The 25858-nt window shown below is 38.6% G+C and overlaps 1 protein-coding gene across 2 annotated transcripts in view; it reads right to left on the bottom strand.

The window, feature by feature from the left end:
- The window catches only part of plxnb2b (plexin b2b), a 114179-nt gene that overhangs the window by 9198 nt on the left and 79123 nt on the right, over nucleotides 1–25858 (bottom strand). For both annotated transcript variants that reach the window (XM_026310768.1, XM_026310769.1), the window contains exons 8-28: nucleotides 25227–25338; nucleotides 24573–24684; nucleotides 24102–24203; nucleotides 23502–23597; nucleotides 22767–22854; nucleotides 21572–21750; nucleotides 20516–20664; nucleotides 18298–18409; nucleotides 17469–17605; nucleotides 16842–17024; nucleotides 15781–15874; nucleotides 13371–13568; nucleotides 12056–12235; nucleotides 10851–10990; nucleotides 10005–10105; nucleotides 9424–9653; nucleotides 8347–8528; nucleotides 5953–6019; nucleotides 5335–5481; nucleotides 3963–4119; nucleotides 2990–3090 (exon numbers count right to left, since the gene is read on the bottom strand). In XM_026310768.1, the coding sequence (XP_026166553.1) occupies nucleotides 2990–3090; nucleotides 3963–4119; nucleotides 5335–5481; nucleotides 5953–6019; nucleotides 8347–8528; nucleotides 9424–9653; nucleotides 10005–10105; nucleotides 10851–10990; nucleotides 12056–12235; nucleotides 13371–13568; nucleotides 15781–15874; nucleotides 16842–17024; nucleotides 17469–17605; nucleotides 18298–18409; nucleotides 20516–20664; nucleotides 21572–21750; nucleotides 22767–22854; nucleotides 23502–23597; nucleotides 24102–24203; nucleotides 24573–24684; nucleotides 25227–25338 (2867 nt within the window). The remainder of the gene's footprint in view (nucleotides 1–2989; nucleotides 3091–3962; nucleotides 4120–5334; nucleotides 5482–5952; nucleotides 6020–8346; nucleotides 8529–9423; nucleotides 9654–10004; nucleotides 10106–10850; nucleotides 10991–12055; nucleotides 12236–13370; nucleotides 13569–15780; nucleotides 15875–16841; nucleotides 17025–17468; nucleotides 17606–18297; nucleotides 18410–20515; nucleotides 20665–21571; nucleotides 21751–22766; nucleotides 22855–23501; nucleotides 23598–24101; nucleotides 24204–24572; nucleotides 24685–25226; nucleotides 25339–25858) is intronic.

Here is a 25858-nt window from a genome sequence, read left to right as displayed (position 1 = left end):
TGTGGACAAAAAAAATCAAAAAACTTTTATACCATATATATATTTTTTTTATAAATGCTCCATCTTGTCCACATTTCAAAGAATGCATGTATTTATGCAGGCTATACAGCAACACTTCAAATTATAATGTCCAAGCAGCACTTTTTGTACAAAACTTTGAGCTTTTACATTCTTTTAGCTGATTTGGCAGCTTCCATCCAAAAAATAGCATCAAGAGCAAAAACAGACAGAGCATAGCATTTCTAAAATGTCTAAGATTTCCATGTAAATTGTAGTTTGATGGACTACAAATAAAGATGCACATAAAAGGCTGCAAAGAACCATTTCACCAATTTTCAATACTGTCCTTCAGTACATGTCATATAATAGCATCCTCTTCACTATAAATGTCCCCAAAGAGAGTTTCACTTATAAACAGCAAAAAGAAATAAGAGCAGTTTTACTAATAAATTATTTGTTCTCTCAAGGTATATCTTGAATGTTCTGCTTACTTGTCTAATTTTAGTTTTCTTAATTTCAAATTCTGGAGGATGATGTTTTCTTAAACACAAGAACTAAACAGTAGCTGTCAGTCCTTTGGTCAGTCATTCACTTAGATACAATATATAAAATCTGAATCACTATAGTGACAAGAAAACTGACATTTGTAATCATTGCTATTTTGTGTCTTCATCCACATGTTCAGGGTCACGCACATGGTGGCAACATGAACACTACTATTTTTTGCATTGTGAGAATTTTTGCGGGAACTACAGTGGGTACGGAAAGTATTCAGACCCCTTTAAATTTTTCACTCTTTGTGTCATTGCAGCCATTTGCCAAAATCAAAAAAGTTCATTTTATTTCTCATTAATGTACACTCAGCACCCCATCTTGACAGAAAAAAACAGAAATGTAGAAATTTTTGCAAATTTATTAAAAAAGAAAAACTGAAATATCACATGGTCATAAGTATTCAGACCCTGTGCTCAGTATTGAGTAGAAGCACCCTTTTGAGCTAGTACAGCCATGAGTCTTCTTGGGAATGATGCAACAAGTTTTTCACACCTGGATTTGGGGATCCTCTGCCATTCTTCCTTGCAGATCCTCTCCAGTTCTGTCAGGTTGGATGGTGAACGTTGGTGGACAGCCATTTTCAGGTCTCTCCTGAGATGCTCAATTGGGTTTAGGTCAGGACTCTGGCTGGGACAGTCAAGAACGGTCACAGAGTTGTTCCGAAGCCACTCCTTTGTTATTTTAGCTGTGTGCTTAGGGTCATTGTCCTGTTGAAAGGTGAACCTTCGGCCCAGTCGGAGGTCCTGAGCACTCTGGAAGAGGTTTTCTTCCAGGATATCTCTGTACTTGGCCGCATTCATCTTTCCTTCAATTGCAACCAGTCGTCCTGTCCCTGCAGCTGAAAAACACCCCCACAACATGATGCTCCCACCACCATGTTTCACTGTAGGGATTGTATTGGGCAGGTGATGAGCAGTGCCTGGTTTTCTCCACACATACCGCTTAGAATTAACGCCAAAAAGTTCAATCTTGGTCTCATCAGACCAGAGAATCTTATTTCTCATAGTCTGGGAGTCCTTCATGTGTTTTTTGGCAAACTCTATGCAGGCTTTCATGTGTCTTGCACTGAGGAGAGGCTTCCGTCGGGCCACTCTGCCATAAAGCCCCGACTGGTGGAGGGCTGCAGTGATAGTTGACTTTGTGGAACTTTCTCCCATCTCCCTACTGCATCTCTGGAGCTCAGCCACAGTGATCTTTGGGTTCTTCTTTACCTCTCTCACCAAGGCTCTTCTCTTCTATTTTGCTCAGTTTGGCTGGACGGCCAGGTCTAGGAAGAGTTCTGGTCATCCCAAACTTTTTCCATTTGAGTATTATGGAGGCCACTGTGCTCTTAGGAACCTTGAGTGCTGCAGAAATTCTTTTGTAACCTTGGCCAGATCTGTGCCTTGCCACAATTCTGTCTCTGAGCTCCTTGGGCAGTTCCTTCGACCTCATGATTCTCATTTGCTCTGACATGCACTGTGAGCTGTAAGGTCTTATATAGACAGGTGTGTGCCTTTCCTAATCAAGTCCAATCAGTTTAATTAAACACAGCTGGACTCCAATGAAGGAGCAGAACCATCTCAAGGAGGATCAGAAGAAATGGACAGCATGTGAGTTAAATATGAGTGTCACTGCAAAGGGTCTGAATACTTATGACCATGTGATATTTCAGTTTTTCTTTTTTAATAAATTTGCAAAAATTTCTACATTTCTGTTTTTTTCTGTCAAGATGGGGTGCTGAGTGTACATTAATGAGAAATAAAATGAACTTTTTTGATTTTGGCAAATGGCTGCAATGACACAAAGAGTGAAAAATTTAAAGGGGTCTGAATACTTTCCGTACCCACTGTATATAATGCTAGTGTTTCTAAGAAACTGGACACCCAATTTAAATAGTCAAATACAGGGCATTATACAGTATTTTAAGGCACAATTTTTGCACAGCTATAATGTTATTTTGTGTGTGGTTACTGTGCAGATACAGATTGCTGGTCATGAACTACCAGCAATTTATTTTAGCTAATGCAGTACACCTTTAGAATCCTTTAATAATACTGACATACTGTTACCAACAATCATCCATGCCTTATCTACCATTTATCCTAGCGCATCCAGGATTGCAGGGGATGTTATCAGTATGCAAGACAGAAAATCATTTGCACATTGATTAGTAATAAATGATCAGGAAGCATTTAATTGAAACATTTAATAGTTTTGTGAAAATAAATCTGCAAGAAAATCAATGAAAAAAAAAAAAATCATCTGGTGTGTACCAGTATATTGGAGTCTAGAAATCTGCAGTACATATAAATTATACACACACCACTGTTACACAGCTCAGGCTCTTACTGAAAGTGTTCACAACCAAATGAGGCTTTTAAACTCGCTCTGACTCCTCACATCCTTCCTTTTAATATGTTGCATCAGGACACCAGATTTTGTCAGTACTCACGTTATAGTGTGCCAGAGTGTTGATACGTTTCCACCTGCCCTCTTTCTGGGATGTCAAGTCCAGATCTGACAAAATCTGCCCTGTTGAACCTGGACGCCACTCTGTGGTGAATGCAAGAAAGGAAAGTCAATCAAACTTGAAAATATTTCAGCTCAGTGGAGGTGTACTGCAGTTTTTTGTAATTTTTTTTTCAGAGTCAATTTTATTATTTCCATCATGAATCACTGTTACCCTGAGGTTATCCCGTAATAATGTGGTCCTAAATAAATCCATCCTTCTGTCTGCCCCGCTCTCCCTCCTGAGATTTAGTGACATACTTGACTTACTTTGTGGTGAGGAAATGACAGATCAGTATTTTCTGAATAATTTAAATCAAATTCTAAACTATGATTTGCAACATTGCAAACTTAGAAAAAACACTGCAGACCTAAGCTCAATTATATCTGCAACATATGATTCATATACAAAGTACCACCAAATATAAGGGGGTTATCTTTCTGATTCACCATGAAATAAAATGGATCTTTGCTTATCTAAAATGTATAAAGGAAAGAGATCTACAGCATCCATGGGAATGAAATTACTTTGATGTTGGAAAATGTCTATAGAGCTTTAGCCTTTCAAGTCAGTCCCCAAGGTTTCTGACAACAGCGGCAAGCAATACTTTGTTTAGGGATGAAGGGTTTCTTCATATTACTGACACTGAATAAATTCCCTGCATCAGTAAAGATTTTTTGATTTCACAAATGAAGATGAAGACCTTCAAAATAATCTATTAAATGGCATTAAAATTGAATAAATAAGTAATTTGTTTGTAATAATTACATTTTGATTTAATTGTAAATGCATTTCGGTCAAGACAAATAGCTTCTCCATTGTGACATGCTTGCCACTCCAAGTAACCATTATTCTTCATTATTAGATATTTTCTACTTTGGCTCATCTTCCATTTAGATGGCCTTCATTTACTCACCCAGCGTGACACTGTCAACCTTAGGCCTCAGGGAATATGGCAGGTTCTTGTAAACCTGCTCTATGATCTTCTCTTTCACCTGCGAGATGGTGTCGCAATTCAGCACCTTGACGGGTGTCACATCTGGACCCTCTCCTTGCACCAGCACTTGCAAAGTCTGGCAACACACACCCACACGCACAAATACACATTAGGACGTGGTAATAGCATATGCACCAACAAGTAGAAATGACAAATATGCAGAAATATTCCAACATAGCCAGAGCGCCTGGCCATCTACCCACAAATGCACACCCACACACTTCAAGTTCTATTAGGATGTTGTTGTCATGGCAACCAACCTTCTGTAAGCAGGCACTCGTGCACGCACACGCACGCGCGCACGCACGCACACACACACACACACACACACACACACACACACACACACACACACACACACACACACACACACACACACACACAGTGTGACACTGTGGTGACACCTGACAGGACTCCTGTCACCTTGGCCAGCTAATAGCCAGGGCTAGGTAGGAGCAAACTCTGACCCACTTCACCTCCCACTCTCAGTTACTCTATCAGAAATTACTAACTGATACTTGACAGATTCAAACCAGGGACCAGGAAATCCAATTACAATAGAAACCTCATAAGCATTTCTGCATCTGAAGTGAATGGGTAGAGCATGTTATGAGTATGAGCTAATAGGAAACACCGTCTCTGCCTGTGAAATCTTGCTCATTGCTTTTTTCTCTCTCTGTAATTCAATCACAGAATGTGATCCATCATGGTGGGAGACGTGTAATTCAGGCTAATTTGATAATTGTCCTCGACAACGCCATTACCCATGGGTCTTTTTATTTGTGCTCACTTTAACAGAAAACAGCTGTGTTCACATTAGCTTCCATTACTGAAACATGATACCGAAGCAAGACATACAGGCTTTTCTGGACTCCTGAAAGCTGCCCAAATGAATACAGAGCAGGTGCAGGCTGGGAGGTTGAGACAGGGTTGTGGGGGTGACTTGTACTCTATTCTTGTACTGACTTGTAGTACTTTCACCTAAGCCATGCATTTCACTGCTATATTGGAAAGTGTTGCCTGTGTCGTTTTGGAGCTGAGAACATTGACACTGAAAATGGATGTCACACAAAAGCGGGCAGTCGCCTGGGGGGTTTTTTGGTTGTTACCATGGCAACTGCAGTATATGTGTGTGTTTGTGTGTTTGTGTTGCTCAGCAGGCACAAAATACCATGCAATGTCAAAGCAGTGTGTGCAACTTTTTTGGCTGTGGAGTTTTTTTTATGCATGAGTGTGTGTGTGGGGGGGTCTGTTTGTTGGCATGTGTACTGCGTGTTTGTGTCCATCTCACCAGGACGGAGTATTCTACGTCATCACCCAACAGGCCCGTGTCGTTGAGAGTGTACTTGGCTTTCTTCACTCTAGCATCCACAGGCCCTTTCTCGATCTGGTGCTTGATGGCTCGGAACAGTTTGTACAAGGGCTCACCTGCAGAGTCCTGATACATGATACATCCACACACACACACACACACACACACACAACCACACACAAACACACACAAACACACACAGCTGTTACAAATGTTGTCAAGAACCTAATTGTTGTAATTAGCAGTTTGGTAGATCGATTAATGCACATTATCAATATGGGGAACTAGAAAAGAAGAAAACCATAAACCGAGCTCATGGTTTAATGGTCATTACACATCTTGTGTGTATTACTGATTCATTGCTGAATTAACTCATTTTAAACTGATGTATGCTTGTAGTGTTTTAAATAAATAATATGCTTATATTACATATATGGGCTGTAACAAATTATCTTCTTATTTTGCTCTCATCAAATGCATTTCTGTTGAATTAAAAATGTATTAAACAAACCCATACAGTTGACTAGTTCATTAAACAACAAATCCTTGAAGTTCTTTCTAACATATTACAGTTCAGAAATTGTAACTCCACATTACCTTCAAAAACTGGTAAAGGCAGATTGACATCCAGTTACAAAGCATTCTTTCCACCACTGTCTCTGACCTGAAAAACACATTTCAATAATATCATTATAAGAGGAACCTTGTACCATTATGCTGTTTTATTGCTATGTGTTAATAGGCAGTGTAGACATCACATCCAAAAAAGTGACTAATTTCATTAGAGTTTTCATATCAGACCACTTACAGCAAATTCTGTATCTATAAGAAAACCTGTCACACTTTGTTGTGTGTGAGGTAATGTGACAGCTTTAACATGAGCTGAGGTGAGATGAGAAACTTTATTAATCCCTGAGGGGAAATTCAGGATTTAACATTTATCTTTACAAATTTTGCAAAATGTTTTATGTATTTATGTTTAATGTTTCCAGTCTGTACACGGTTGCAAAACATATTTCCCTTTGAAGTTAATAAAGTTGTCTGGGTTGAATGAGGGCTAATATCTATTATAGACCATTTTCCATTCATCCTCTTGAAATTTTTGAAACAAACTGTTTCTTAAAACAGTGGTTCTACAAAATGTCGACAAGGGAAATTTCTGCGCAGCTTGTCACTGCCATGATATTTTAATTCAAAACTCAGGTTAGTGGTCACTTGACGAATCACCCATCCTAATGTCAGATATCCACTGGTGGCGCCCATTGTTAGCTCCTAGCATGCCTAATTAGATGTCTTGTATATAAAGGGGGCTGTGTTGGCACAATGGCCTAATCAGCATAATGAGCCACTCCACCGGGAGATAATTAAGATGTGTACTTGCATAACAGCCAGTCACCGTGCGCCACAGCAGATCACGTAACCTCCTCCCAGCAGTGATGAGCGACTGTACTGTCAGACAAGTGGTTCCTACTGAGGGAGGGCAGGGAGCCATCAGTGGATGATTTGACCTTGACATGATCATTAGAGTGTCGACAAGGGTGGAGAACAAAGTGCACTAAAATTGGAAATCCTCTTCTTGGGGCTGTTTACTTCAATCAAATGAGTCGGTAGAATGTTTACACACTCTAATACAACAAAGAAATTAGGAGATACCACCAAGGGAGAAAACACCAAGCAATTAATATTAGGGAATATAAGAGATAAACATCCATAATATTTAATGATTCCTTAAAACACCAATTAATATAACCATGATGAGTTATAATTTGATGTCAATCACATTATTGTAATTTTTAAATAATATGTAACTAATTTTGTAATATAATAATTAATCTTTCCTCTTGGTGAAAAGTCTATTAGCTATTCAAAGTGAATTTGGATGATGTTAAATGTTAGCTCAAGTGCTGTAGGTGATTGACAGTCCAGTTGATTAAAGTTGTTCTGATCAGGACTGAGGATCATGAAAAAAAACTCTTCCCTGAAGAGCAAATTATAACTCTTCCCTGAAGAGTTTTTCCCTGATGATCCTGAAAATTTGCTCACAGAAAGTCAAAATGGACCATATATCTATATTCTGGTCAAAAAGGAACAAAAGTAGTTTCTAGCCTCCATCCCAGATCCCAGTGGTCAGAAGCTACAGGATAAGATGATGAAGAAGACGATGGAGAATCACCCAGCACATTGTGGTTGGACTCCAAGGAGGAAAAGACAGAAGGAGAAACAGAAGGTGGAGGACTGGAACAGATCAAGCAGCAGTCTGGCTCTTTATGGTGGACTACAGTATTCAGTGAAAAATTCTAACACATGGCAACAGAATGAAAGTGCCCACCACATTTTGAGCTAAAGCCAGGTCCCCATAAAGTGGTTGATAATATCAGTGCCATGGTTTAGATATGGGGTGAATATGATTAGCAGAGCTGAGAAACAATGACAATGGATAATCTCAAGAGTTAAAGTGGCCAAATAAGTGATGACAATGTCAGCATGATGGATTTTTAGCATTTCTAATATTTACTATGCTTGTCATCATTTTTTAGCATCTTAGCCTGCTACAAGTTGTTAATTAGCCTTAAACAATGCAGTACAACTGCAACTGATTACAATGTCGGCTGTGCAGGTATTTGGTTAGAAATAAAAGTATTGGGTAAATTGAAAATTTGACCAGATCATGTCAGTATATACAATTCGTGTTTATTGATTAATTCTTTGAGAAACTTGATTTCTCTACAAATTTTTGTTCTAATCCATCTTGTATATGTTGAGATATTTCACTGTATAAGTACCAAGTGACCTACTAGTGGTGCTAAACAATAGGGATCACTAATGTAATTGGGATTCATCTTCTGAGGAACACAAATGTCAGTACAAATTTGATGGTAATCCATCTAAAATGATATTTCAGACTCCTTTCAGAGGCGACTGAGCCTCCATACTGTCACTCTGCCAGCATAGGTTCTGCTTAGCAAAAACAGTGAGTTGGTCCTTACTCACCTGCGCAGCATGAGTTTAGGGTTCTTGCTATGAACGTATTCCTCCATCAACTCCAGCAGCAGTGTCCTCATAATGTCGGTATAGTATTCCAGCTTCCCGTGCAAAGCCACTGTTAACAGGGAGGCAAAGTACACCTTGGCCCTGGCATTGAAGTCATGACTGCGCTCCAGGGTACGAATAAACTACAAGAAAAACACACACAGACACATGGACACGCAGAAAAATGAGAATGACAAGTGAAATTAATGATGAAACCCACACACAGAGGAGCAAATCCAAGATAATATTCTTTCAAATAATCAAAATACTAATGCTCGTGAAAACAATCATTATAAAGGTAAATTTAGTTCTCCCCTGTAAAATACTGAGGCTTAGAGAAGATACCAATTAGCTGAAGAGGAATCACCCACACATACGCAATTAACACCTCAGAGGCCGTTTCTGTGCCAGTAATATTTTATTCTTGGGAATCTTCACACATCTCCCCTGCTATGTTTTCTGCTTCTCACTTCTAATACTGTACCCCACTAACTAAAGCACTGCGTGGTTTTCAATTTGGGGGAGGACAGCTTAAACTTAATAAAAAGCCGGAAAAGACCTTGTAGGACATTGGCATATTTTATGAACTCAGAGATTTACTGGAGTGTGTGTCAGTTGCTGTAAGAGATAAGTCCACAGATGTGATTTTGTTCAATAAATGTTTACCTGTGTTATTAAAGATAAGGCTTTTATTACTGTAGGAAAATAAGGGGGTTCATCTCATCAGACACATCACACATCATCTGGGAACAGTGCATGTCTATAGAAAAAATCCTTTCAATTATTTCTGAGATATTTCAATCTGGACCAAAGTAGTGGACTGAGTGACACTGAAATCTCAACAGCCCTGCTGCTGAAAAGCAAACAAATCCAGATACATTTTAGAAATATTCTGCATCAGTCACTTTGTGAGGCTCTAATGTTGCACACCTGTAGAAGGCAGCTGTAATGTGTGTGAGTATCGTACATGTCTGCACATAGACATAATCAAACGCAGATTGCCATTTAGTGATACATATCAGAGTGAAGTATAATTACATTAATGAGGAAGGTCTTAGAGTTCAGGAGGTTGGAGAACTGGTTCAGTGCCTGTGTCACTGTGACCCGACGTGCCTCTGGGATGTCTAGCTTTCCTGTGATCATCACATCATTAGCACCATCCTTAGAGGGCAGGAAAAAGACCCGGTCAGTGTAGTTTTTGTAGTCCAAGAAGGGGATGCGTCCTTCACTTAGGTCGTTGGTGTGGTCCTCCATCTCAATCATCAAATCTGTGAGAGAGAAAAAAGAAAATAGTACCTCAGTCCTTTTTATTAAACAACCTTGTCAATTGTGCGCCGCTCTTCTGTCTCAATCACTATGTCGCGCGAGGCAGAGAAGGGACACCATCTCAGTGGAAGATTGTTTTCTATTAAAGTTCCTGAAAAATTGCTCATAATAACGAGTGTAGCATGGAGTTAGGAGGGAGAATATTTAATTCACTGCAGTACAATACATCAAAGAAATGTAATCCGAGCTATGAAGCACTTCATTACATTACTGTGTATTCTTCTTAGAAACATGGACCCTTTTCAGGGGCATTAGCGATATCCCTGAGCCTGTGCACACTGTATTGCTGGTACCTGTGAATTCTTTCTTGCAGCGGTCTCGTACACTCTCCTCCAAATTCTCGAGTTGGTGTTTCACCTTCTCATATTCCCTTTCTGCTTGTTGACTCTTTCTCCTGAACAAACAGACATGGGTATGATTAAGACAAAAGTTTGTCTAAGGGAACAGTTTCAACTTTTTAAAAAATAATTTCATAGATTTAATTATTGTTCAATGACTACATGCTCTAGCTGAGGGGGAATAATTGCCACATTTGGCCAATAACAGCAGTGTTTTCAAATACATCTGAACGGCACAGCTATTACACTGTCACAGTGGGTGTGCTGTTCCAGGTGTAGGTGTTTTATGAATATTCAATTGAAAATGTGCAAGTTTAATCATGGTTGATTTGCTGTAACAGACTACCGAACGCAACCTCATTTTGGAGAATCTCTGGGACAACTTCCAAAAAACACAAAGATCCTAAAATAATATTCTGCCAATACAATTTCAGGCAAAATGCCATAAACACACTTCTATATATAGAACATCAAATGTTTTTCAACAAAACAGCAGGAATAAGGGGGCAAAAGTCTAAAAGGCAAAGGCTGGAAACCAATGCCTTAAAAGATTGACTGTTGATTTGGATGTTGTGTTTGGGCTAATGAACAAAAATAAAAATTCTCTCTTCTTCTGCAAAAAAAGTTAAGTATCTCAGAAAACTGTAAATATAAAAATATGCCTAAATAAAATCAGCATGGGGTCAACAAATTTAAATAATACAAGTTTCTGCAGCTTCTTGTATCTATAAATGTAAAAATGTAAGCTGACTTTATTTTATCACAATATGTGAGAAGATAACCTAAAATATCCTAACTTACCTGTAGCAGTAAAAAGAGATAGTGATGATGAGCAGCATAGGCACAATGACAGCAGGGATAATGATGTAGAATGACAAATCATTCTTCTTCTTCTCATATTGCACTGAGCCCACAACCCACTCTCCTTTGCCAAACTTGATCTGTGCATAAACACAGAAAGGAAGCCTTGTTATCAATACAAGCCAGATATTTATTCAGGTAGGTGTCAATAGTACAGATATAACAGTGAAGGAGAGGAAATAGTTTACTGAGGAGGATCTACATAATTGCCCACAGTTTCAGCTAAAGCAGCTTCAGGGTTTTTCAGTATTTTTAAAGTGCTGGGGCTACATGCAAGTTGCCAAGCCCACATTAACTGAATGAATGCATAACTGTATTGAGTTTGACACTTTATAATCAAGCTTTTTCGGTGTAGGTTTTCTGTGGTATTGATAGTCTGGTGGTGTCAAATCTTTATGCAACACACAGCCAAAAAAATGAACCAATAGCTTACTTAGAGGAATTACCAAATGGAGAGGTTACAGTATTCATCTCAATTGTTGCTGGGCTATAGTTAAATGTAACTTTAAAGGGCCTGTAGCTACATAAAAATTGTTCGACCTGTGAAAAATGGGGTCTCAGGTAGGACATGCCTAGAGAAGTACAGTAAAGATTCATGGTGCATTGATGCTCTCATCTGCAAGTTTGTGTATATGTCTACTGTTGTGTAATGTCACTATTTTCTTTTCATGCCACTTTATGCTTCTCACTGCATTTCAGAGTTTCCTTTATACAGTTTCGTACATAAAACATACAAAGAGAGATTAAAGCATCCAACAGTCTATACAAGTATCAAACAATTAATTGACAAGTACAGAAATTTGTTTGGTGTCAGGTTTTATGTCAAAATTGTAAATATTTCATTTATTCATTTTGAATAATTTTGAGTTTGGACTATTGGTTGAATAAACCAAGAACTGTGAAGGTCCATCACAATAAGTCATAGTGTAATTGTGATGGGCACTTGAATTTCTTTTCCCTAATAATATATTAAGTGTTAGATAACTCATACAAGGGTCATTTTTCTGTATATATTTGGTTTTAACACTTTTCATTGCAGACCTTTACTTGTAACAGAGTATTCTTCTAGTGTGACATTAGTAGTTATTGAAGTAAATGATCTAAACACTTCCGTCACCACTGTGTGTTTGTTTGCCTGATCTAACCATTAGATCCAGCAGCTCAGGCCGGGTGTCTCTGCGTTGCCGTCTGGAGCGAGCGCGGGGCTGGGTGGATGGTGGGTCCAGGAACAGCTTGTCATCCTGGAGTGTGTTCACCTGACAGGGAACGTCACCCACAAACGCCTGAGCCTCTTTGGCTGTCATAGCTTTGGAGAATCCTCGACCCTGTAAGGGAAAAGCGACTGTAACGTTATTACTGAGTTTATTTACCGTCAAACCGATCCATCATATATGCAGCATGAAAAACATTGTAAGCACTTTCATATAATAGAGGTAAAATAAAGGAGCTTAAAATAGAATGCTTCATTGTTACAGGAGTGCCAAAGTTATTCAAAAAGCTTAAGATTATAGTCATCGCATGTCTTACTTAAGACACTTCTCTAGTCAACCCATGGGCCTAGCATTAAAATACACAATTTGAAATTTTTACAGCACAATTCTACAGCTTTCAATTGTTCTAATGCAGCTTGGAAAATAAGAAAAGTGAAATTAGTAATTAAGTAAAACAACATTGAGTTATTGAAAAGCCTTAAGCGATTTTTTGCAGTTGCTTTTCTCAATTAATTTATGTGAAGAATGTTTACCCAAAGAAAATGTAAAGACATGCTACTATTGAGGCCCAAAGCTGACATCAATAGGCTACAGAGAAGAATATGAGCATTTTGATTAAGTAATTGCTAATGTCAAATTTCAATAACAAAACACCTCATTACAGTTATTATGTATTTGACCAAAAATATATGCTCCATTATTGGACTGGTTTATTTGAAGAGTTCTTTAAGTTTTAAATAGGTAAATTTATGCAGTGACTCACAAAAATGCTAAACAGACCGTGAAAAAAAACCCATATAAAGTCAATTACATATCACAGAAATATGTCTTTTTTTAGTCTATCCCATTTCATTAATCAACCTCTCGGTTGTATCCATTTTAGAGCAATGGATATTTACGTTTTATTTATCTGTTTAAAAGGCTAAAATAAATAAATGTTTCTAATTGCTACAACTAATGTACATTTGCCTCAGTTCATTTAACTTCTAAAACAATCACACCACTAAGTCTAAATAATAAATGTGCTGCTACTTGCATAATTTTTTATAAGCGATGAAACTCAACCGTAATACAAGCAGCTAAAGAGCTGAAATGTGGCACAACAACTGCAATTCAGCATCTTTTCCATTTTTATCCTCAAGTTAGATAATGACACAATTTGTCTTAATTCCCTCACACAAGGACTACACAGAAATACAGCACATGCTACAACTGCACCATCTAAGGAAGCTGTGTGGTCTGTACTCACAGTGACGATGATGATGCTGGCCTCGGTGATGACCTTCTTTGTCAGCACGTTGAAATAGGGGTCGGGGTGGTATTCGAAGGGCTTCAGCTCCTTCACCATATTATCCAGTTGGATGTAAGTTCTGAAGTGCTGATTCAGGGTGTTGTTTACTGTTGGAGACCGAAACTGGATGACTGTGTCGTTTTTCTCGTGGGCATCCTGCAGGTGTTGGAGGAACACTAAAATGTCATATCTTGACTCTAACAACCAAATAGTTAAACAAACATAAGCAAGTCATGACATGTGGGAGAACAGGATAGTAGGATTAGAGATAAAAAAAAAAAAAAGCAACTAGTGGGGCAGAGATGGCTTTTTTGAAAGAGGCAGTGAGTTAATGATTTTGTTGTATGAGGGAAAAGTGTCTTGGGGGAGGTGTGGTGGGGGAAAATGCCTTGTTTGCTACAGTGAGGAAGGCAAAATTGTGTGTCTCTTTTCAGTCATTCTATTAAAATCCCAATGTGCCATCGCAGAATACCAGCCTGAGATGAATCACGTCTCGCATTGAGTCATTCCTCCTCTAGCTTTGTTTAGGTGTGCTTGATTAACTGCACTGATGGTGATATTTTTGTCACTTTTTGATTGTTTCCACACAGGCCTGACAATACTGTAACTGACAGCCACATCCTACAATCCTACACACAGTCAAAGTTTTTCAAAGCGACAAGGCAATAGGAGTAGGCTACACTGATAATGCTTTGAACAGTAGCAGACCTACTGCACATTTTAAGGCTGGCTGATGGGAGTGTCATTTGTTTATGTACAGGATAGTGTTGCACCAGCTATTCACAGATCCATCATGAGGTTTATATGTTATATGCTCTAACAACTAGCTAGTCTCAGCCTGGCCACTGACCTTTATTATGTAATATACTTTCTCTGTCTACTTTTTCTTTACCTGTCAGCTCCCTATAGTCTAATGTATTGAAAATACAACATGCTCAAATAGGGAGACTACAGTAATCCTCCTGGCTAAATGATAACATGCTCACAATGATATTGCTAATGCGTTGATGTAAAGCAGGTACTGTTGATCATGTTCACCATCTTAATTTGTTAATTAGCATTAAACAGACAGAAGCTGATGGGATTGTCATTAGATTTGCAGATCATAAACCAAAGTACTGAACAAATTACCGTTTAGACTGAATGATGGTACTAGATGAAACGCGAGGGGAATGTGCCTATTGAATTTTAAGCCAGTCTATATACTAGTTACATATACTAGACATACATTGTGCATTTCACTAAAAACCAAAACTGTAAACCTCATTGTGACAATAAAGGGAATGTTAAAGAATGACCAAAGTCACCAGGATTCATTGTTAAAGAATGAAAATCAGGTCTGTCCATAATTCCATGGCAATCCATCCATCAGTTGTTGAGATGTTTCTGTCTGGACCAAAATAATGCTTTGGCACATCACTAATCATTTAGTAACAACTATTCTGCTGGAGGATCATTAAAACAAAAAAACATCACTGCTTAGAGCCACTAACTTACCCTCCAATGCAATCAACATGTTTTTTACCACAAGCCAGCAGAATTAATGATTGCAAATATCTGGGTTCAATTCAGTAGCCAAGACAAGCTTATGTAGCTGACCAGCCAAGGCCTTTGAGATAACACTTTACATTTGCTGTTAGTTTGTGGCAGCCAGAAGTCTTTTCAAATCTCTCCTGTCCCTGGGTAACAGGGTCCAGGGAGTTGGCTGGGACTAAAGTGATGAACAGCAGCACACATAATCTTCTGCAACCTTAATGCTGGTATTAAATTTAGCCCTTTAAATGAAATGAACAAAATTGCTACTGCTTAACTCTGCCCAGTACACTGGAGGGCAGGCACCAGCAAGCTGTTGTGTGCAACTCCTTTAAGTTCCTTGGCAGAGTCAGACCTACTTGATTAAGGTGGACAAAGAACATAGCTATATTTTGGTGAGGGTGAAACAGTGATGCTGCTATCTGCAATTCTACAGGTTTTAAGGATTTATGGGTAAGGAAGTGAGATGAAGTAATACTGGCTTATGGAATCTCACTGATCAGTGGACGCAAAGGGAAGAGGTGGTATGCGTGAGTGTGTGTTGATGTGTGCATGCTCAAAACTGCTGAAATGCTTCACAGAGTTTGAATGAATCACCACTATAGTCATGGGCTCGTGAGATGTGGGAAGATAGATGGACAGTTCTACTACTGTGTGTGTGGCGAAGTGGAGTGGGGTGTTTGGCAGCTGAAAAAGAAATTCTCAGAGACAAAGAATGGTAGGAAAGAGGGCATTAAGAGTGAAGAGAGCAAAGAAATGATTGTTAGGGGCAGGCAATCAGCAGAGCCAATGAAAGACCAATCAGAAGATGCTGATAAATTAAGAAAACAGACACCTCAATAGCTGTTGATTTGTCTCCATGGACCTTCATCACAGCAGTCTGGATCAGGTCAAACCCAGAACCAGTCACCACAATGTTCCTCCCTCCACTAAAACATACAAACATATGGATAAACACCAAAACACAAAGCATATATGAGCATAGACATACCTGGGTCACACAAAGATACTGTAAGCTCAGAGGGAGGCTTAGGAGGGACAGTTCTTAAATTGCAACTAGGGTCATTTTTACCACAGATGAAAACAAATGAGTTTATCCTACAAACACCCTGTTATTCGTTGCTCCAGTCTGTGTGCCTAATCACATGAGCTGTAGTGTTTTTAGTTGCACAAAAAATCAAGGTACCAAAGTAGTGCATCCATTTTGAGTGATCATCAAGCAGTTTGTTATAACATCAATCACTAGCATTAGCCAAGAAAAAGTAAGTATGGAAAATATTCTGCACACACAGGCATACTCAGCACCTCTTGGAGGACAAATAATACATTTATAAACCCAAAGGTTCTTGGCATTAATCATCTTTATCCAAGGTTTCTGACAAACAGAAGCTTGTGATGCAAAGAACAAAGCAGGTACATTTCAATGGGTTCAGTTTTCCATATACAGTATTGTTCTGTTGGAACTTATCAATGTCAACTAAGCAGTTTTTCTCTTTTTTTCTTTGCTTCTTTACTAAAAATAAAAGCACAGTGTGATGTATTCAAATGGACTTCTTTTACATGTCAACCTCAGCCTTATTCACCCATTTCATTATGATGACTATTGGTCACAATATTGTCCCCACCACCTATGGTTTTTGAGATTTGGCAAACATCAATTCCAGCAAACTTTACAGAAGAGTTAAATCTCTAAAATGGAGGTGATGGTTAAAACTATCATGCTCAATAATCAGAATAGACAGAAACAGGAAAATAACACACAGGTTGACACTCAGCACGATTTGCTTTGGGTTTTTCTCCAGTGTTGTATCCCTCAAATACAATGAACCCAATGAATATTGCAAATTACCACTTGGAATAAAGGTAAAGACTTGCAAGGTGCTACATTAAACTGACCAAACAAAACTTCCTTTGGGCTGGTGGTCCAACACAATAGGGTTTTCCAGGAATTGGAAGGCTTCGGGAAAGGTTTTTGTAGTATTCTTTCCATACTTCAAAGTGACAGTGAGAAGGTCAGAGGGCACCTTATCGGCTCGGTATTCTCCTGTCCTGCAGGTGATCTCTGCTCCGAAGTACTCCCTGCCAAGACATGGACATAACTTAGCCATAGCTGGTTGAGGAATTGGGGTGTCACACAAGGTCACTATGCACTGGAAGCCACCACGGCAGCAGTGTGACAGCCTGTTGGCTTTGCTGCTTTTCTAGGTAGTTATTTTTCTGTTACCTCTGAAATGTCACCCTGGACTGGTTTTGACAGAACACTTGTGGACAAAACAGCAAGGGAAAAAAAAAGAAAAAAAAAATCATGCATATCAGACCAGTTAAGGTCAAACCCAATTTTTGCGTAAGGAATGTATAAAAAAAAAAAAAAAAAAAAATCAAGGCTTGAAACTGTACATACTGTAGAATTTGCATAGAATACAATGTCTGAATAACAAGTAGCACTTATCAACCAATGAGACTGAACTAAAATAGAATTGGACTTATGCATGAATGAGAGTTACTGGGGAAAGTAATCCTTACACAGTGCAATCCACCCCGCCGATGGTAACCTGGACATCATCCCTACTGCCAGTGTCCAGAAATCGCCCAGAAATTGTAATGAGGGTCCCTCCAGCTTTAGGACCTCTAGCAGGCTTCACCTCTTCGGGAATTGGGTCCTGGTGAGGGGGAGGAGGGGTCACAAAATACAGCATGAAAACAGACTCATCTTTCTGCTGCAAAGATTTAAAAGCACACAAGGTCAAACACACAGCCAAAGACTCAGTCAAACATACACACACACACACACACACAGATACAGAGCTATGACATACGCTCACACACATTTCTTCTCACCTTCCTTGATCTCCCCCTCAATATCAGAAACATTCACACAAGCACACACTCATACAAGCACCACATCTGCCTCAATTTGCTGAGCAAACAGTTAGGCGGAGTACTCCCCTGTGGGGAAGCTTTAGTAGTGCCAGAGATATGAAAAGCCCGTTAAAGAGCTATGCTGTAGCCTGTTAAAGTATTAGAGAGAAAAGGGGACTGTTGCACAGCATCTGGTTAAAGGGGAATTCATGCACATTTTTTTGCTCATCATACAGAGCATTACCATTGTAATATGACAGCAGCTCGGTACTTAATTTCTATTAGAACATTTCACTTAAATAACATGCCCTTGGTATGTTTTGATGCAGGACTCTCCAGTTAGAAAATGGAAAACATACCAGAGACCCTAAAATAACACGACCGAACAAGATTTATTTTTTGGATGTGTTGGTTTCCTGGGTCAAAAGTTGTGTGTCTCCATTGTGGAAGCTGAGGAGAGAGTGTATGTGAGTGAATAAGAGAGAGTATTTACCCTGTAGGTGAAAAACATGGAAGATGTTCCTCTCTTTCCCCCCTTCACCTCCACCTCCACTTGGCCCCAGTGTGTGTTCTTAATGTGAACAGGTCCAATCTCACACACTACACTGGACAGGACAATGGGAAACAAAGGATGACAAAGTATTTCAGACTAGGGGTACAAAAGTAATTTTAAATATCAATTAATTAATTATTATTATATTTTTCTTATAAAATGTCACAAACATAGAAAATGCTCATCCCAACATCTTAATGAGATTTTCAAAGTGCTTGTTTTGTCAGCATTTTAAAAACCTAAAAATATTGTATTATCTATTGCATCAGATAACCACAAACATTCACTTTAGAGAAGCTGGATATAGAGAACATTACTTACACAATTATTTGATTATCAAAACAGCCACTAATTAAGTTTTTATCAATTAACTAAAAAATAAACAAATAGCTTCAACCCTATGTAGAACGTGCAGTCTACTTCAGCAGGTCTGTGGAAGTTTGAGTTTCAACCTGAAACTGCTCCACTGACAGAGGTCCTGATGCAAGCGCTATCCAAATTAACAGATTCAAATGAGCTAGTTCTGAATATTACTGATACTGGCAGAAAAAGGATTCATGTTTTGTTTTGATTGAATAGAGAAAGTGGTGAAAATAACTAAGATAATTAGAGAAATAATAAATAAAAAGATGATGTTTGTTCACTTTTTTAGGTGAGCACACGTGAACCTGACATTTACATTATCTTTGACTAAGTGACTATGAATATAGTATGATTCCTAACACCAGATTGGCTGGCTCAAGAAGCTGAAAAATCAAACCCTCCGGGAATTTCTAACATTGCAGTGTCTAGAGTTTACTTGGAATTGTGTGATAAACCAAACACATTCCAGTCTGCTGCGGTCCTGAGGGGAAAATGTGTTGCTGATGAAAGAGGTCAGCATAAAATGGCAAGCCTCATTCGAGCTAACAGGTGGGCCGCAAGTTAACAATTAAAAGCTACAACAGTGACATGAATAAGTGAAATATTGCAGCAGATTTTCTTTTTTCTTTTTTCTTACTTACAAGCGAGTAAGCTACAGCATGTAAACCGTCAGGGCAAGTGAAAATGAAGGCACCACTAAACATGTAAGCTCCAAAAGTGGATGATTTAAGGGTGAAAAACATTCCATCTGGTCTCATAAATCCTGGTTTATGCCTCATCATGCAGATGGCGGGGCAAGAATTCCACATAAACAGGATCCATCTTGCCAGGTGTCAACGGTTCTGGTTAGAGGCTGTGGGGCAACAATGTGGATGTTTCCTCTTTTATAGACCATTTGCATGAACTGAACATTTTTTAAACACTGCTGTGACTTAAGTGTATTTGGCAGGTTAAAAAGTTTATTCCAGAGGTTTGTAGCAATACACAACCTCCTAAAGCACCTTTGAAATAAGGTGCAGGAGTGTGTCTGCAGCAATAGACCATTAAAAATATCTGTGGCAAATGTGTGTTGCTGTCAAATCAGTGTGGTACATATTCAGTGTTTCCCTGTCACAAAGATTTCAAGCTGCTCTGAAACCAAAGGAGGGTCCCATCCATCAACAGTCATAAAATTGACTGAGTGGTCACAGGTAGTATTTAAAGAATGACATTCAGTAATATTACCCAGTGGTGGAAAGCTGCCAAGTACATTTACACAAGTACTGCTGTTAAGTGCAGTCTTGCTGTACTTTGTCTAAGTTCCATTCCAGGTTCTGATTATTTTTACCAATACAAGTCAGAGGGAAATGTGCATTAATTGCCACAATTGTGGCATCAGTATCATTATACTCTAATAATGTAATATGAAATAATATATTGATCACAGAGGTGATATTTACACACATTTTGAACGCAAGACTTTTACTATTAAAAATGTATTAATACATTGCTCTAGTGCTACTTTTACTCAAATAGGGACTTTCCCTCAACTGGACTTCTCCTTTTAAAAGAACGATTCTAGTCTAGAGACTTCAGATCAATACACTGGTATAATGAGCTAATTAAAATATACACCCAGGTTACCTTGAGGAAAGACAAATCACTCCTTGGCTACTAATGTATCCAAAACTTTCCAAAAAAGACTTTGGATAAAACTTGTCTATAGGCAGTTTGACTAATAGCATACAATAAGAAGAGTATGTGTGCGCTGCTGCTCATATATTTACATAAAAACAATCAGGTGTGTAATTATTACCTTGTAGAGACAGAGTACTTCTCTTCCTGATGGATACAGGGCTCTCCGACCACCATGATGCTTTTAATGTCTTCCTTGTGGATGCCAAGGTTAGAGCCACGGATGGTGATGGAGATGCCTCCCAGCATGGGGCCGAAACGAGGGATGATCTGGGATGGGAGAATATAGAATATGTGGGTGGGGTGTTTATGGAAAGAAGGGATTTGAAATGGATTTAAACAGATTAGTTGTGCAATAAGAACATACAAGAGATTTACACAATCTGTTTAAGTTTACTGAATAGTTAATGAGTTTAATATTTAGGCCATGGTGGAGAATTACATCCATACTATATGAGTCATGTCTGGGTGTTTATATGTATTTATAAGAATCAGACTGGTACAGAATTGTGAGCCAGATAAAAAATAGAGTTAAATTTTTTTAAATATAAAACACATCTCAGATTACAATATATTAGTTATATGATTCATTTGGTCAATTTCTAATTGCATTCAAATTCATAATTCAAAACTGCAAGGTCAACCCTTCAAAATAAAGGGCTAAAAGTGTGTTACCAAATTATGTTACAAGTACTTTTTTAAAAGAAATGAGACAGAAGATCTAGTGTGTGGTGTCAAAGTGTCTCTGAAAATGCACTAAAAATAAAAACATTCTATCAATTTACAGACTGATACAGTTTTATCTGTGATATATATGTATATAGGTCAGGATGGAGTATTCATGGTGATAACCTCTGTCACACTGACAGAAACGCAATTAATGATGGATTTCTGTCAACACCAATGCAATACCAACAACTGAGCAAAGAATTGATCCAATCAAGACTCTAGATGTGTTGCAGATCAGCTCAACAAACCCTCAAGGAGAAACACACAGTTACCTTGTACATCAATAAAAAAGTGGAGGAAAAAGAGCCAATAAAGTGCTTCAGTGAATAATCTAATCACCAGAGTCAACGTCTTTTCACTACTAATCCCAACTCTTAAAAACACACTGTTTCATACTGTTTATGTTTCAAAGATCAACACAAGACATGATGACATTGTAAATACTCACATCAGTGATCTGTGGGTCTGGGCACTCAATATCAGAGGGATCTTCCAAGCCTTGTGTATTGCACAACTTCTCATACACACACGCCTTTTGCTTGGCGCACCACACACATCTGTACTTTGGGTCGGAATTCTTGCAGAGACTACAGTCCTCCCTCCCCATTGAGCAGTTGTACAGGGTCACTGAACGCAAAGTAGTGAAGAGGAAAAAAAAAAAATCAATTACATCATACAAAATTTATTTATATTTTTATCTATACCCTATTTTTAGACTACAAGTCTAGAAATGAAAAGAATCTTGGGGTGTGAAGTTAAAAAGATCTACAGTATGCAGCTGGCTCCTCATCTCTGCTTGAGGTTAGTGGCTTGAGGCTACATTTAGTGTTACTTGCATCAAACAGAATGAACTGTCTGTGTTTAAATAGCATTATGGGTAATGTAGGGGCCAGATTTTGACAAGGAAGAATGAGTGGAATAAAGAAGATGATCCCTCTGTTTCTGCTGCGTCAATTTTGATTTTTGAAACTGTCTATCATGAGTCTAATAATGTTATATAGCAGTACAATGATAAAGCGGACAAATTAATGAGAAGCAGCAGCAGCAAGCGCTTTTCAGACTGTTGTGCCCTGGGTTTTGCCTCATAAGCTGCATAGAGTCTCACCTACTGTGTATATGGATATAGTCTTTCCTTGTTTTTCAGGCAGAAACCAAACATTTATTTTGTAGTCTCCATTCAAAGCAAATATATTTCCATAAATGTTGATTGACGATAAGGTACTAGCACACAGCAGTAAAGATGCAAATACATTATCATATCAAATATGAAGAATTAGTGCTCTGTCAAGTAAATTAAACATGACTAACTAGGTTAGTGCATTAAAAATGCAGAGGGTTAAGCAACATACTTGATGATACTACCATTATTACAATAAATGCATATAATGTAAAATGTGTGTATGCTGAACAAATTATGTCTATGTTAATATCAGAAAGTTCATAGTTCCATAATTGCTTATTATGAATGCTTTTGAATCCTTCATAGTCCCTGAAAATGTAGCTGATGATACAGTCATTACCAATTCATTCTCTGATTCATTTTCAATTGCAGATTAAAAGTAGTTTCCTCAAATCTAATGAAGGCCCCACACTGGGACTGTGCACACAGGGAAACATCTCCACATTAAAATGTGAGAGCATACCATTCAGTGTGCTGTCCATCTTCTTGCCTGACTCCTTGTCCTTCACGTAGAAAAGAACATTGGTCTCTGGTGACTTATTGTAGGAAAACTAAGAAATTGGAAGAAAATGAATTATTAATACAGAATCCAGTGATTAATGGCACTTAAGCTTCTCAGCAAACAGTGTGGGCTGCTGTTCCCCCATGCCAAGGGAAAAAAAAAAAAGGATAAGAAAAAAAAAAAAATTATACCCATGCTGGCAGATTTTCAGCTGAAGAAATCAATGTTAGAAAAGAACATAGCTGGGGGCTAGGCACTGTTTGAGCTTCCCAATCTCAGAATTCACAATGTTCAGATGAAGCTAAAATAACTCCAGTGAGGAGAGTGTGTCCATTAGAGGGAGCTAGAGAATATCAAAGGGACTGTGAAAACCTAATCTGATTTATAAACCTGGAACATAAAGTCATTTGTACATATATAGAAGAGGCCATATGGACGTTCTTGGTCCAAAAAAAAAAAGAATCATTGGTACTCTACAGTATATTTCTCTATTTTAGTGTTGTTCTAAATTGCCCTTTGAGAATCAGGTCCACAAATTACCCACAGTTCAAGGTCCTGTGCTGAGTGGAGGGTAAATTTGCCAGAAGCTTTCAGAACAATCTTAGTAAAGGAACTGCACCTCAGTGTGAAAATAGAAACACAATCAAGTGTTGAGACAAGACGAGTGTCAAGCAACTGCCAAACAACCATACTCACATTAAAGCCACTGAAGGTGTAAAATGGCCCATCCTCAAAATTCACCTCTTCCTCTACATTTCTCATCAGCTCTGTGCCAATGGTGAAAACACGACCCTGGACAATTAAAACAAGAAGCATGGTGTGAGCCTATTTGCAAAGTACAGTTCTCTAAAATTCCCTTTTTTCACTGCACAGTACGAAACACATACTACACACTCCAAACCCCCCTGCTGCCACCCAGAGAAATCCGGATGGGATGATCTTTCTATATATTACAGCTGTGTGATGTGAGGAAACAAGTACATTCACAAGTTACGCTCAGACAGTGCCTTGGCTTTTTGTCTGTTGGGAAGATTTACCTTCTTTCGAGTCCATGTAGTCTTCAGTATATTGGTAAAACAAGCCCACACATAACATGTCTTTGTCATATTTTGCACATCTAATAAATTGATTTGCTTTGTATTTGAAATGTCTTTTTTGTACTTTCCTGGGAAATAGGAGTATATTTATGCACTGGTTAAAAATTGGGACCAATAGGGACCATATTTAATAGCTGTTTAAAAGTGTTGAGACGTTTTCCAGACATGCCTTAAATTCAGTTTGTTCATGCTGCTTTACCTGGTAGAGGTCCAAATTGATCCCCTCAAAGCTGATTCGAGTCTTGTAGCCCACGGGAATCAGCACAGGATCTGGGTTCTCAAACTGAGGACACTTTCCTCCCTGAGAAAGCATCAAAACAACTTAGAAACTCCCACTTTCAATCATTTACATTTTAAATGAGCCAACCACTTAATGAACACCCTCATCTGTGGCGACAGATAAGTGTATCGCTGAAACATCTGCTGACTTGTAAAGTGATATCCTCCACCCTACTACATTTGTCACGCAAGATGGTGGCAGCTGATACCGGGATTTGAGATTTTTATTAATTTTTAGGAGGAATTTGGATCGCTCAGGCATAGCATCCCATGTGATGATTAGATGTCTTACTAAACTTTATCTACACTTTTCCCTGCATGTATCATACACACTATCACAGAAAAGAGCCCTTGACCTGCTACTGTTGCTTTAACTCAGGAAACGACTAACCTGACGATGCTTGATGATGTTGGGACCCACCACGCTGTCGTCCATGTCGCTGCAGGTGTGGTCAAACGTGTTCCACTGGCAGCCCCACTGACTGGCCACACAAGACATACATCTGAAAACACACACAGTGGAACACAGACACATAAAAACACTGTTAAGGGAATGCTTTCACATGCATAAAGAGATAGGAGCACATACACATACACACACGAAAGCACGCACACACAAAAACCGAAAACATGCAAACTCATCAAAGAGCGTCCCAGCACAAAAATCCATGCTGCTGACAATAAAATGGATCTCTACAACTTCACATAAGCAAAGCTCGTTCATCACACGTTCTTCAGCATGAAAGAAATGAAGGGAAAAAAATAAGTAGGGGAAAAAAATGGTGAGATTGACTTTCATTTTTTGATTAATGAAAAGGAAACTGAGGCAATTTCCTTAGCGTGGTAATAAAAGGAGGAGAGAAAATGCAAGAGGTGCATTCAAAACTACCATGCATCACAATTTACAAACAGAGCCTTGATCTCTCATCTGTTCATGCAGGGTGATACATTCCCATCAAGGTTGTCAGCTGATGCTGTGTTCAGTGTCACTGTGTATTTTCAGTGAGTGACAGAGCAGAACTGATAGATTAAGTGTCTGACTCACGGTGTGTTTTCAGATTTCTTCACTGTGGCAGCGCAGTTGTAGAACTTAAACTCCCGCGTGGCCAGCCTCACAGTCTCATTGATGAACACCGCGATGGCCACAGCTACAAAGTCTGAGTGTACCACAGAAGAAGGGTTAAGGTCAGGGATACCACTTTCATGTGTACAGGTATTGGAAGGGGATGGTTTCTTTAGAAAGGAGTCTGAACAGTCAATAGTTTATGATACGACGTCATTTGAAGACAACACGTGAGAAAATGTAGTTTCATTACAGAGCAAGACCTTATATATCTTAATGCTAATTATGTATTAATTGGAAAAGTTTTGTCACATTATTATCAGTTCCAAGTCATTCAGTCATTAGGTTCAAAGCCACCAGTTCTCCCAGCCAAGATGGTGAGCCACTTTATCACTGACAAATCTCTCCCTGTGATCAACTTATTTGACTGCTCACAGCTGACTCAGTAAATATATGAGATTTGGTGTTTTAGGCAAGATGGTCGACCACTGCTATAAAACACACCCACAAAAAGAGACTCCCATAGTGGAATACTTAATTTGTGTAAGTATTTGGGCATTTAATCAGTGTGGTAAGCACATTATGATCTAAAAAAAATATAGCTCCTACACTTG

This window comes from Mastacembelus armatus, chromosome 6 (genome assembly GCF_900324485.2).
Source record: "Mastacembelus armatus chromosome 6, fMasArm1.2, whole genome shotgun sequence".
NCBI lineage: Eukaryota > Metazoa > Chordata > Actinopteri > Synbranchiformes > Mastacembelidae > Mastacembelus > Mastacembelus armatus.
This window is presented reverse-complemented; position numbering and strand designations above follow the sequence as displayed.